The sequence below is a fragment of the Anomalospiza imberbis genome, chromosome 4 (assembly GCF_031753505.1).
Source record: "Anomalospiza imberbis isolate Cuckoo-Finch-1a 21T00152 chromosome 4, ASM3175350v1, whole genome shotgun sequence".
NCBI classification, from domain to species: Eukaryota; Metazoa; Chordata; class Aves; order Passeriformes; family Viduidae; genus Anomalospiza; species Anomalospiza imberbis.
Genome location: NC_089684.1, coordinates 19,927,539 through 19,940,820, shown reverse-complemented (window position 1 = coordinate 19,940,820; position 13,282 = coordinate 19,927,539). Strand labels below are relative to the sequence as shown.

Below are 13,282 nucleotides of genomic sequence, written 5' to 3'. Positions count from 1 at the left end.
GTCTTGATCTTAGCAAAGAGAAAATGGAATCTTAAAATACCGTAACTCTTCATGGTAATACAGTGAACACAAGTGTCCCGCTTTCAAGATGTACAGCTATTTTACAACACAAGACTACCTGAAACTCCATCGAGTCAATACCCATTCTTGAAAATTTAAACAAGGTAAGCAGGTTAAAGATGTCTGAAGCCAAATTCGTATCCCCTGTAAACAGATACAACACTATCTAGTTTAATGGAAAGGAGTCTAACTCTGCCAGCAATAAATATGGATTGTAACTAAGGTCATCAGGACACAGCCTGTAAAGACAATATGCTGGACCACAATCATAAAAGCATAGGCAAGATACCTGTGGTCTGTCAAAAATGTCCCTCAATCGTATATGCCATTTTATTGGAAGCAATGAAAACTGCTCACAGGAGTTGCAACAGTTCACTGAGGCACATCAACGGACCATCCTCAGTATCTTACACACTTAGCATGCCTACCCTGGAGCCACCAGAATTCATATGGGAAAATGCTCCATGGCACCCCAAGAGCTGAAGTCACAAGGACTGCTAAGCCAAGAACATTTGGAAAGCCTGAGGTCAAAATCTGCATTCCCAGCTTTAATGCTGATACATGAGAGATGCGAACAGATCCTGTTTTGTTACCCTTGTCCCATTTTCCTCTCTATCAATGGCATGCCACTACAAAAAGCAGAGGAAGGAGCTCTGCTTGTTCACCCCACAACAAAAAGCTGTGGTAGCTCTTCCAGTTACGATTTCTCTCTCTCTCTGGATTGCCCATATTATCAGCCTGGTGTATTTTTTTTTTTTTCTAAATGTAGGCACAACTTCTTTTCATTTTCTACTAACATCTTTTCTAATTATTCCATTTACAGTAATGACCATTTCAAAATATGTGAATTGTCATAATTGTTTTACATACCAGATGCTACATTACATTTAGCCAACACACATAAGTTTAGGAACTAAATCTTTTACACTAAAGCCAACTGCCGTTTTACCATGGACTGACTTTAGGATTTTTCCACTTAGTGACTGGGAAGTGGCTTTTAAAAAAGAGAGCCCTTTTATATCAGTATATAATGGGACTGTGGAAAGGTACGAGCAAGCACTCTTCCTTGGTTATTATCGCCTTATTCCAGAAACCAAATGATTTTATCAGAAGATAGCAGTGGGACTACCCTGATGCAGGGCTTTTTCTGTTCAGACAGAGATAGCTCAAGGCCAGGCCTTTGCTGCCCAGCTCCAACAGCCCAACACCAAAATATGCGCCACCGGTTTCCCACCATGGAGGGTGTTCATCCAGGGCTTCCCCAGCCACCTGTGCTGCTGACTTAACTGCTCCTAAAGGGGAAAAAAGATATACAGAAAATGAAAGAGGAATGGGAAAAGAGTGGGAGAAGTAAAAACCAAATAGGTACCTGAAAAAAGAAAAAAATGCATTAGTGGGGAGAAGAAGGAAGAAGGATCAGGAGAAATAATTATGGTCTAGTTTGTTCCCTGAGTCTCTACATTTGGTAAGAGAGGGAGCAGTTTTACAATAAAACTTACTTCTCTCAGCTGCCCACTTCCTGATGACTCAGACATCTTACACATCAGGCATCTGTGGTCAGATAAATGCCACCACCAGTGCCTGCAAGGTTCTCCTAGGACCTGACTGAGTGAACAGTAATATAAACTATCTGTAATCATCAAATACCAGAATCTCAGACATTAAAAAAAAACATCCTGAGTGAACATCCCGAGCAGGATCAAAAGACGTCACATGTGGAAGGATCTGGGAAGCGCATCCACTGTAACTACCATCTTTATGTAGGGGCACCATTACACAAGGACCACCTCTCACAAAAATCAGAGGACTAATTTTCAGAATCTTTCTTTCAGCAAAACGTTTTCCTTTATTTCCTAACAAGTGTGAGCATCCTGGGTACAACAGCCTTGAGACAGTCAGGCTCCAAGTGTTGCAATAGGAATAGCTGGTGTTGATCCTATCTTTCAAACAAAATTTTGAAATTTGTCCATGATCTAAGCACTGATATAGGAGAGGAGCTCTTGGAAAATGCTGGAAAGCTTATGTGAATTTCTTAAAAATGAAAAATATGCATTTCAGTCCTGATTTTAGAAGTTAGCAAACAAGAACACTGAGGATTCCTTTCAGTGCTATAACATTACTTTTCTTCATGGTCTTTGGCTGTTTGGAGCCATTCCCTCTCCAATGGAACAGAAGTAAAACTCCTCACAGGGTCACAGACATAGTGGCAATATAGTTGCACAGATCTGGCTGTCATAGTCCAAGCAATAATTTACCAAACTTTTAAAAAATACTGAGTTTTGTCTGCTTGGGGTACTTGTCTTAAACTAAACCCAAAGTTGGGAGCAAGACAAGAGTTTTTCATTGAATCCATGGATAGTGCCTTGTCAAGAAGGAATCTTGCCAAGTATGAGATTCCCAAGCAAGATTTTTAAAAAAAAGTATTTAACTCCACAGTATTTACAGAGTTCTAAAACAACAAATAATGGCATAACAAAATAATCTGATCATCTGTGTACACTGCCATTTCAAGAGGCAATGTCACTTCCAGACAGTTGTTGTGTGACCAAAAATAGTATTATCAGGCATGTGATCAAAATAGAATATTTAAGCACAGAGGAGCAGTCAGGTCAGATCAAAGGTTGAATTAGGCAGTATCTTGTTTCAGACAATGCCAAGAGCAATATTTTATGAAAAACTAAATGCCCTCACAAAATAAAGACAACATTTATGCATCCTGAAATAATTCTACCTGCTGAACAACCTGTTTCATCATGAGTCTGAAATGACTGCTGCACACTCTCATCAAGAGTTCCACTTAGCACATCCTCACAGGTTCTGCTTCTCCCTAGGAAAGACAGTGAAATCACCCATGGTTTTGGCTGGGTTTGGGCTAGATGCTCATGAGCATGGAACAGGATGAATCCTTGTCCACAGCCGGGACCGAGGCTGAGGTGCAACAGGGTCCAGGGCAGCCAGCAGCCCCAGAGCTACCGTGTCAGCAAAGCAAAAGTCTTTGTGAAAGTTGAGTTAGACAAGGGCATCTAGACATCCATGTGGTGGACAAAACAGCTTGGAGTTTTCTGCTTGGCTGTCAAGCCAAGGTGAGTGAGGAAACAAGAAGGAATTGAAATGCAAGGGGTCTACATATTTCTTTTGCTTGTGATCTGCAAAGACATGAAAAAGGAGTTGGACAGCCAGCTCCTCCAGGGAGAACAGAAAGGAAGAAAAGCCACGGCTTTCAGCTGCCTGGAGATGATGTATGTTGGAAACAACAAAATTCCCAATTATGTTTACAGAGGATCTGCATTCAGAAGAATCACATCAGGGATCTAGAGAGTAAATTCCTAATTAAAGCTAAAAGGAAAATCACATGAGGAAAACTACAGACTTTCTAAACATTTGTTAATAAACCCACTATCTGAATGAGACTGTGCAACAACTTTGGCATCCCACTCGTGTTTATACTTAGGGGATTTTACTGCTATCTTAAGTAGCTCTTAATGGCTCTAAATAAAAATTTTAAAAAGGAAAAAACTCTTTTTCAGAAAAAAAACCTGAAACCCAGGAAATTTTATTAGTCAAAAGATAAGACTCCTCTTTTTTCAAAAATTAACTTGGCCCATTGTTTCTTCCCCTTAAAACATTAATTGGCACTCCCTGGGATTGCTCTTTCCAGGTGTATTTATACTACTTATGGCTCTAGACATATAGAGCAGACATTTGGCCTTAATAACACTCTTGACTGACCTTATGTTTTATGTCCAGGGGTAACTGAGGCCATCAGATATCAAAATCAACATATTCAATCTGATGAGCTCACAACCTGGATGACATCCAATTAATTTTTTACTCAGTTTGCAGACTTCACATACTGAAACTAATTACCAACAAATTTTAAAAATTCTATTTAAAAGTTATCATCAGATGTTGATGTCTGAAGTTTTATTGGACTATTTGAAGAACAATTCCTTTCATAAATTTGCAATTAAAAATGGTCTGGATTTTTGCAGTTTAATCCCATGATACCAACACTAAACTGTCTTGCCTCTAATATTACAGCAGCTCTTCTCAGTCCTTGGTTACCACAGTCAAAGAGACAAACTTTGCCCCACATGCTTGGCAAGAATAAAGTATTCTTTGCTGCTAGTACAAGTATAAAGGTGCACAACAATAGTGTAAGACCATTATGTTTTCTGTACTGCTTTATTGTAATAAGACCTGTATATACAGGTCTTATTACAATAAAGCAGTACAGAAAACATAATGGACTTACACTGTCTATACAATAAAGTAGTACAGAAAACATAATGGTCTTACAGTGTATATACAGGTCTTACTACCTCAGGATCACCTTTGCGACACAGCAGAAAATCAACTTGAATATGGCCAGAAAGGAATTGTTCCCTATTTTACAGCAGAGGAACTAAGGCACAAAGAGAAATTTTCAGACATGACACAGGTCCTTGATTTCCATTGAAATGATGGGCACCTGACTGATGTCCAACTTCTAAAAAGTGGCTATGGCTGCCTTCAGTTTGAAGTCAGGCTCCCGACATCCTCAGAGATATCATTCTCCTGCATGCCATGCACTCCATAAACCACTGAATGTGCTCTGCAAGGTCCCAACTCCCCTGGCATGAGGTAAACCACTGACTTGCATCTCCCCCTCTTTCTCCCCACTCTGAACACCAACTCTTCCCACAGGAGGTCAAAGACTGCTCAGCAGATGCAAGCTCTGCCCATCATTTCATGGCATGTCTGCTCGTTGGGACCTGGGTCCCTTCTCTAGGCAAACTGAGGTCATGTTGGTTTTGGAGTCCTTCCACCTTGCTCCTAGTATGTAAACAAAGTTCACAGAAAAAAAAAAAAAAAAATTGTGTCCTCACAAAAGTCAATAAGTCTTGCAACTGACAGTTTGCAGCAGAGCACATAGTACAAGGCACACCGTGAAGGGCAGTATCAGGTACTATTGCTACTTTGGCTCTGAAAGCAATCATAATATTTGCAAACCTTGCACACAAACTGATACAATTTTGTCCTTCTATTACCCTGGGTGCAGCCACAGCCTCGCTGTTTCCTGCTCTGTTGACAGCTTGCGAAACGTTAAGCCTGGCTGTCCCTGCAGAGCTCCCCATGGAGCTGCATCAGCCTTCCCCAGTGAATCCAGGAAGCCCCAGGAGACGTGATGCTGGGATGCACACAGGAACAGCCCAGCTTGTAGTAGCAGCAGTCTGGTACACCTTGGTCAATGATGGGGCAGCACAGCTGAAGGCAAAACCCTACCACTCCAACCCAGGGTAAGGCTCAAGTGGGCTGACAAAACTGTTGGCAAGAAAAAATTTACTGGGTAGCACTACACAGGTAATGTGGTTACACAAACATCTCACATGTTGGTATAGCCTAAGCCAGTGAAAAATTTATTTTATATTTTAGATTAATTTACAGTCAAAAATAGTGTTTTAATCTCTGCTCTTTTCCATTAAAAGAAGAAGCACTTAAATTCTTAACAAAGCTTTCCAAAAAGTGTTTTGGAACATCCGTGTTCCCAAATGTCATATTCACTTCTGAAGATGATGGCAAACTCCTAAATTACTCCTTGCTCCACTCCTATAAGTTTATTATTCCCAGAAGTATGTGGTGTTTCACAAAGTAGAAGAGAAGCCGTCACTCTCAAGAGGTTTAAAATCACGGAAGCAACATGATGACTGATATGTTCATACTCTAGGAACAAAAGTAACAAGAGTAAACAAAAGGCCAATATCTATGTTTCAGTGGAAGGCTGAATCAAGAAGACACCAATGTTTTTATCTTCAGGATGACATTTTGGTGTCTACCGTATTTTAAAAATTTTTCTTCCCCAGACCCACACAGACAGAAAACACCTGAACTCTGAAAGGACATCAACTGTTATTCCTCATAGACTCCATCCTTTTATTTTCATAGAGTTAAAACCCTCCACAGCCTCAGTCTTTGGCTCAGAGTGGTGATACTCCAAAACCTCAGCCTTTGGCTCAGAAAGGCCTGCAGGATGAAAGAAAGGCAAAAAAGTGGGATCCTCTAATCTCTGCCATGCACTGGTGGCCCTGTCAGCTTTATGGCCAGTTAGCACAAGACAGCAGGAAAAATCCCATTTGGAGAATGACATGTGGAGGAGCTAGGCTAAATTTTTGGGCCAACTGAATTCTGCTCAAGTAAAACAGTCTCTCTGTTGAAAAGAACCAATTCACATCTTCCCTTTGAGTCCTTGCTGCAGCACAGAGGAAAGTAAAAGGTGACTGCAGCATCCCTCTCTACATCCTTCACTTGGCATCTAGCAAGAGCTTGGAGGGGGTGGGGATAAGTAATTTACATCAGTTTTTGGCTGCTACACACATATGCCTGGAGAGATACACTCACAGCCTCTCACTCTTGATTTCTGCATGAGGTAAGTGTAGCTTAAGTGGATGAGGAGAGCTTGTTCTGCATTTAGGAAACAAACCTGTCCAGGACGATGGTGCTTGTGTGAATTATTAAAAGACAAATGCATTTAAAAAATCCAAATTAGCTGACCCTCTGCCCTTCCACATTTATCTCTAGTTCTGACTTGGAAAAAAAAAATCACACCAAAGGACAAATTTCTCCCAGAACTGGCTCCATTTTCTGCCTCTGTCACATAAAAGTTTTGGTAACAAAAGGTTAAAAATAACTTCCTGCACAGATGTTTTCTTTCAAATACATAAACAGTTATCCTCATCTAAGGTCCACTAAGTTGATTTCAGAATTGAGTTGTCAGATCCCCTTAAAACCAAAAAATTCCCAGCAGTCCTTATGCAGTCCTTCTCTCTTTACTGAATCATTACTTCAGGTAACGATAACAAAACCAGCCAGTTTCTGCAGCAGAACCCAACAGCATATTTAGGGAATAACCAGTTTCACTTTCATCCTGCTCGTCCTCCTCCCAGTACTACCTGGAGCATGCCAAGGGTTAAACCCTGGCTTTTTAGGAAGCAAAACAGGCGAGGAATGAGAGTGAGAGGAGAGAGGAAAGCCTGCCCAGGGCAGCAGCTGGCAGGGGGGCATCAGGCTGGGGCAGGGATGTCCGGAGCGCTGCAGCAGCCGGCGGAGCAGCAGAGGAAAAGTTTCTGTGATTTTAGGCAAGCCCTGGTGTGACGTCAGCTCTCCCAGATAATCTCAGCGCAGTCAGCACAGGCCTCCTGCCTCCCCATTGGCGAGCCCCTCGTCAGCAGACATCTGAAGATAATTATTATTGGCCAGACAATTATAACAGGAACGGCTGTCACTTCGGGCTGATGCCTGAACCTGGTGCTCTGCAGCACGATGGAGAAGGACTCTGGTGGTCATTACTCCATCCAGGCATTTCTGTCACTCTGCCTTTCCTGAGCACCGGCCAGCTTTTTGCTGCCTCACTGGCTGCAGCTGGGAATCGGGATCTCAGTGCTACAACACTTTTTGCTGCCTGTCTGGCAGAACATTTGTGAATTTTCTCCACAAATATTAATATACATACCCATAAGAAATAAAGGATTAGAGTTGCATTAATTCTCATGCAGCAGTTTACAGAAAAAAAATCCTTTGCGGACTATTTACTTCATATCACTTCCCTCTTTGAACAAGTTTGGGAGGGGGTGCTGAGAGAGTTTGATTTGAGAAATAATTTTAAGCAATTATTTTTAATAACATTTGACTTAATCCTGAACATACTGAAATCACACCTCTCATGATTTGAGCACAACATGACAGTATCTTAAAGTGATACTGTATTTTATATGCAAAGCTACTCAATGGCACTATACTTAAACATGTATCAACAACAGCTTTTCACAACATAAAGTGTAAGGAGTTTCATGAGAGTAAATGGATCTGCTGTTCTTTAACCTCCTGAAATCCTGCCGTTGTTATTTTAGGGAAGACACTAATTGGCAGCTCTTATAATCAGAGACCAGCAGGCTGCAGGTCAATCTTTGCAGTCTCCAACCTCGCTCTGCCACTCCTGCCTCCCTGCAAGAGAACTAGGCAGTCTGGGGGCTATACCATAAAGGTGTGCATAAATACAGCGCCAGGCATCCAGGGAAGCAGGAAACCCATCCACTCATAAGTATCAGGCAACAGACTATTCACTTCTCCTCAAAAACAGCACCATCTTTACAGCACTGCTAATCCAGGCCCAAGCTTTAAAGAGGTCTCAGTGCCATGCATGTTTCAGGATGGGGTCCTCCATATAGTGAAGCAGGAACATCTGGAATGAAGCAAGGAAGAGCTCATTCACTGCCATTAATCCAATATGCCCTCAGATGGGATTTTCAGGGGCAAATGGCAGTAAGGAAACAAGCCCTGGGATGGGAAAGAAAAGACTGGGTGCCAGCTATTGGTGAGGGCAAAGGACATGCCCAGGGAGTGATGAAGCTTGGAGCAGGCTCAAAGGACCAAGAAAAAGAGGAGCAAGCCTCAGCTGAGCAGAACCAGACCTTGCACCATGATCCTTCCCGACCAACCATACCAGTACCTAGGAGTGTACGCCACTACCCCTATGCTTTGTGTTCAAGCTTTTCCAGCTTTAGGCTTACAGTTTTAATTAAAAGGGCATGATGGTGCTTTAACCAGCTCAGAACTTAGAGGATATGTAAAAAGATTTACATCCATCCTCAAAGTAGGCTACATCTTCATATACAACCTAGTCAGACATTTAGAAATCCAAAAGTCAGAATCAACTCCTTAGAGCCAATTCATGCACCCTAACACCCTACAGCCCTTATTTTGTGTGTGCATGTTGTAAGGCAACAAGACATAGTTCTGAGATGAGGTAAAATAGCAAATGCCACACCTATAGAATTTGTTTACCTTCATGTTAGACATTGTAATAGTATTGCACCCTAATTTAAATAACAATTACAGTATAAAATCCTGGCACAATCTTTCCTTAAGTAAGTCCCCCTAGTCTGTCTTCCTGCTCAAAGAGCGAAGGAGCATGTTTATCCTTACATAGTACTACCTGACGACTTCATCTTGGATGGCTCTTACGTTAAGGATGTGTACATTAAGGCTACACCTACAAAGTACAGGAGCCATGTACTCTGCCACTGATGTCTGCATACACAAATCTATTGAGTCATCCTGATAGGAAGTAAAAAAAGCTGCTATATTTTACCAGTTCAGCTCCCTGCAAAACCCAAACACTTGAACAGGACCTGTTTCATTAAGCAAGAGCGTTTCTTCAAGATAAAAATGCACAATTTAACCTGAAACTTGGAAAAGTCTTCAGCAGCATTTTTAGGAAAAGCCTGCCACAACAGATACCTCAGAGGCCACAGCTCTATTTAATTTCCAAAAACATTCCCAGGGCACAGGAAGATCATTCTCCTTCACTTTCAGGAGAATCAAAGACATTAATTCATCCATTTCCTCAGAGAAGGTGAAACTAGACTGAAAAGCATGTGGACATGTATGTCTGTGCCTCTTTAGCTGTACAGCAGCAGTGTAACACCGACGGTCTCCTCCTCTGAACCTGGCAAGTGGGAGCCCAGTGTTACAGAATCCCAGCTGACGACCTCTGCAGCACATGAAACTGCCAGAGAGATTTCAGTAACACTGCTCAGTATTTATGCAGTACCTGACATCTTCAAGGCACTCTGTAAACATTACTTAAGTCATTACAGCACCTCTTAAGAACATTTCAGCATAACTTTGCCCCACTCCCCTGGTCTTTCTTTGCTGGGGAAACTGAGGCCTAGGAGAGGTTACATAATGTTCCCAAGGTCACATCGTGAAGCACAGGAGAGTCAAGATGCAGGAACCCTAGTTGCTAGGCATGTTCTTTAAAATAAACTGTATCTCTCCTGGGTTATTTGATTATTATATATACTCATGTATCACCCCCTCTATCCTCTTTCACCAGCATATCCTATTCTGATGCCAATTTTCTCCTGGAACATGGACAGAATGGGAAGCATCCAATACTCCCAGACCAAGAATATCTATGTGGTCTCCTTTCTCCTGAAACATGAGTGACACCAGGCCCCATTCAAGAGGTGATGAGCTCACCTGCAGAACAGAGGGAGACATACATGCACTTAAATGGTCATTTTAATTATAGTGCCCTTAAAATTCCCCAGACAAATTACTAAAGGCTTCTAGCAAATCCCTGGCTGAGATCCACCTAGGATCCTGGACCATTCTGCCATACAAATGTAGACACCAAAGCCTGGGCCCAGAGGCAGTCCTACACTACCACTGTCCCATGAGGGTGGCATGGAGAAGGTCTTCACTCAGGAGCTCAAAAGGGCACACAGCCCTGCCACAGGAGGGCATGCAGGCAATGTGAAAGCTGGGGGCTAGCTGGAGAGAGAGACCACAGGAACAGCAGAAAGGGCAAGGCTGGGCACGGCGAGAGGGCGGTCAGGGACAGTGCACCAGCAAGGCACAGGTGAGTAGGGGCAGACCGTGAACACCGTGCAGGTGGACAAAGCCAGGACAAGGACTGGGGCAAGGTGGGCAAGTGTCATCGAGAGAGGGATCCCGGCCCCGAGGACAGCTTAGAGGGCCCCGCGGAGGGGGGAAGGGCAGCTGGGGCGCTCTCTCCATCCTCGTCTCCCTGCTACCGGCCAAGGCCCAGGGATGCCCCCAGGTCAATGCCTGGCAGACAGCAGCCTCCCAGCACAGCCACTCCCCTTCGGCGGGCCAGGCTGTGAGCGTGGGTCCCTTTGCGGGGCCGTCAGGCTCCGGCTCGCCGCGACCCGGGAAGTCCCGACGGGTCCATGTGCAGCCCCGGTCCCGCCGCGGTTCGCCCCGGTTCCCCGGCCGCACGCACACGCCGGGAAAGTTAATAACCGCATGGCTGGAAATGAAGTTTAATACGAGCTGGGGGAGGGGAGGGGGAAGGCAAATGGGCTCCGCGGGGAGCGCGGGCAAACGCGCAACTTGTTTGAACGAGGCTGCAGCGCGGGGAGCGGCAGGGTCGGGCAAGGATGGAGGCGAGGAAGGCCGAGGGCAGAGCCGGGGCACGTGTGCGGCTCTGCGCCGCCGGGCCAGCCGGAGGGCCGGGGCGCGGCGGCGCTCGGGCCCCGCAGCGCACCGCACCGCGCCCGCGGCGGGATGCTCCGGCCTTGTGCAACCCAGGGGGCTGCACCTCGCCCGGGCGCGTAGGTAGCCCCGGCGACAGCGCCCGTGTGCCCGTGCACGGCGGCGCAGAGCCGAGGCGAGGCAAGCCGAGCCGCACCGCGCCGGCCGGGCGCAACCCGCGCACCCGGATGGGCTCAGCACCTCCCCGATCCGGGCGGGCGGCGGGGCCCGGGGGCGGCACTCACCAGTTTTCCTGCATCCACTGGATGGCCGCATGCTCGTTGAACTGCTTCTCGAATTCGTATTCCTGCAAAGTCAACACTGACATGTTCATTGGCCCGGTGGCTGCGGAGCCGCTCCCCGCGCCGAGATGCTGCCTGCCGCCGCCTCGGGAGCCGGGCCCCTGCGCGCCCGCCGCCGGAGAGCCCCCGCCTCTGGCCTGGCCCGCCCCGCCTCAGCGGTACCCCGGGTTTAACATAGCTCCGCTCCCCTCCGCGCCTCTCCTCCCGGGCCCGCCGGTCTCCTCCTCTTCTGCGGCCGCCGCGCAGCGCCCGGGGGCGGCGCGGTCTTAGTGCCCGCCCGCCGCCGCCGCCGCCGCCGCCGCCGCCGCCGCCCGGGACACCCGCCCCCCGCCGCCCCTCGCACAGCCCTGACGCTCCTCGGTGGACCGCACCGGGGCTACGCTCCTGGCAGGGGGGAACCACCCCCCCCACATCAGAGGCTGTCAAAAATAGCTACAAAAATAGGAAGCCCCCACCCCTGTGCTGAATCCATGCCGCAGCACCGTGCGTGCCCTTGCCGGCCAGCCGGGAACTAAAAAGCACAAGCTTGGATTTAACCAGAAGGGCAGAAACATACCCTCCCCCAGAAGAAACCTACAGACCCCCGACATGTCCTTTTTTTACATTTAGATCCCAGCGCACCTGCTGCGAGTGCCTCCATCCCGCGGCAGTGGGCTCTCCACCCCCCTGCCCAGCGGGTCCAGCTTGCTGCGGGGACAGGGGCTGCAGCTGGGTGTCCCCATGCAGGGGGCACCGTCCTGCAGCCAGGCTGCCCCGAGCTCCGGCTGTTCACAGACACGCTTTTGGATGTTACAGTGTGCGTGGGGCTGGTGGAGCATGGGGCAGAGACCCTAAGTCTAACCATGACCTGCTGAGCTGCTCTCGCAGTGACGTCACACGGTGTTTATGTAGCCTTAATTTTCCTTCCCATCTCATCTGGCACTTGCTGATGTTTCCAGCTGAGCTCTTCTGACTCCAGCAGCATCCTGGATGTGCATCACAGTACGAGTCGAGCTAAAAGAATGGTCCCAGCTCCCACTGAACTTGCAGTCTTAAGGCAGGAGGCAAACAGGGTCAAAGAAGCCAGCATAAGCAAGCAGGTCCAGCAAGGTCAGCACACTCTTGACTTCCCTGGACTTCAGTTCTCATTGACATGGAAGTCTTTAGTATCATTAAACCTAAGCAGTGAGAAAATGAAAAAAGAGATCCCTCAAGTATTGAGACATCAACAGCTAACCAGTCTGATTATCCTGCTTGCAATTGGACTACCATGCTCTTCAGAGTCAAGTTTTTCAGCACATTAGCCCAAAGGTCTGAAGACCTGCTCCCTTACACTGGCAGCTCCCTAAAGTTGGTGTCAGAGCTGGTGGAGTGCACAGGATGAAGCTGAAGGTTATGAAATGTTATCACAAGGACTCCTTTATGGTTAGGACGGCCATGGGGCTTCAGACGAGGTTGACTATTGCCCCCACAGGCTTTCTGTCTACCTGGGAGCTCAGCTGCCAGCTGGACTTGCAAAGCATCAGTGTGGCATTCAGCCTTCATTGCGGAGTGCAAGATATCAGGTAAAGTCACTGCAGCACTTGAAAATTTACTGTAACAGTTTCAGGAAATACATTAACAGCATGGAAATACTAAACCTGACTGAGATTCATGTGAGTCTCAAAAACTCACTGGGGACTTTTACAAGTTTTCTGTAGCTCTCAGGACTTCTGCATAGGTTAAACAATCTGCAGTGAATCTTACTTTCCTTTCCTGCCCTGCTCTACCTGAAAATTTCTCCCAGCATATTACTATCTACAAGTTAATCCTCAAGCTTGGGGTCACTTGCAAAATCTGTGTGAACAGTGCAAGAAGAACATAAAAACCTTCTTAGCCTTGAGGACTTCTAGCTGATTATACCG

General features: G+C 46.3%; 1 protein-coding gene across 1 annotated transcript in view; it reads right to left on the bottom strand.

Annotated features, from left to right (window-relative positions):
• The window catches only part of ELOVL6 (ELOVL fatty acid elongase 6), an 84,859-nt gene extending 73,242 nt beyond the window's left edge, over positions 1–11,617 (bottom strand). Inside the window, exon 1 of the mRNA XM_068187401.1 lies at positions 11,343–11,617. Within this exon, the coding sequence (XP_068043502.1) occupies positions 11,343–11,431 (89 nt within the window). The 5' untranslated portion in view covers positions 11,432–11,617. The remainder of the gene's footprint in view (positions 1–11,342) is intronic.
• Between the last annotated feature and the right edge of the window lie 1,665 nt (positions 11,618–13,282).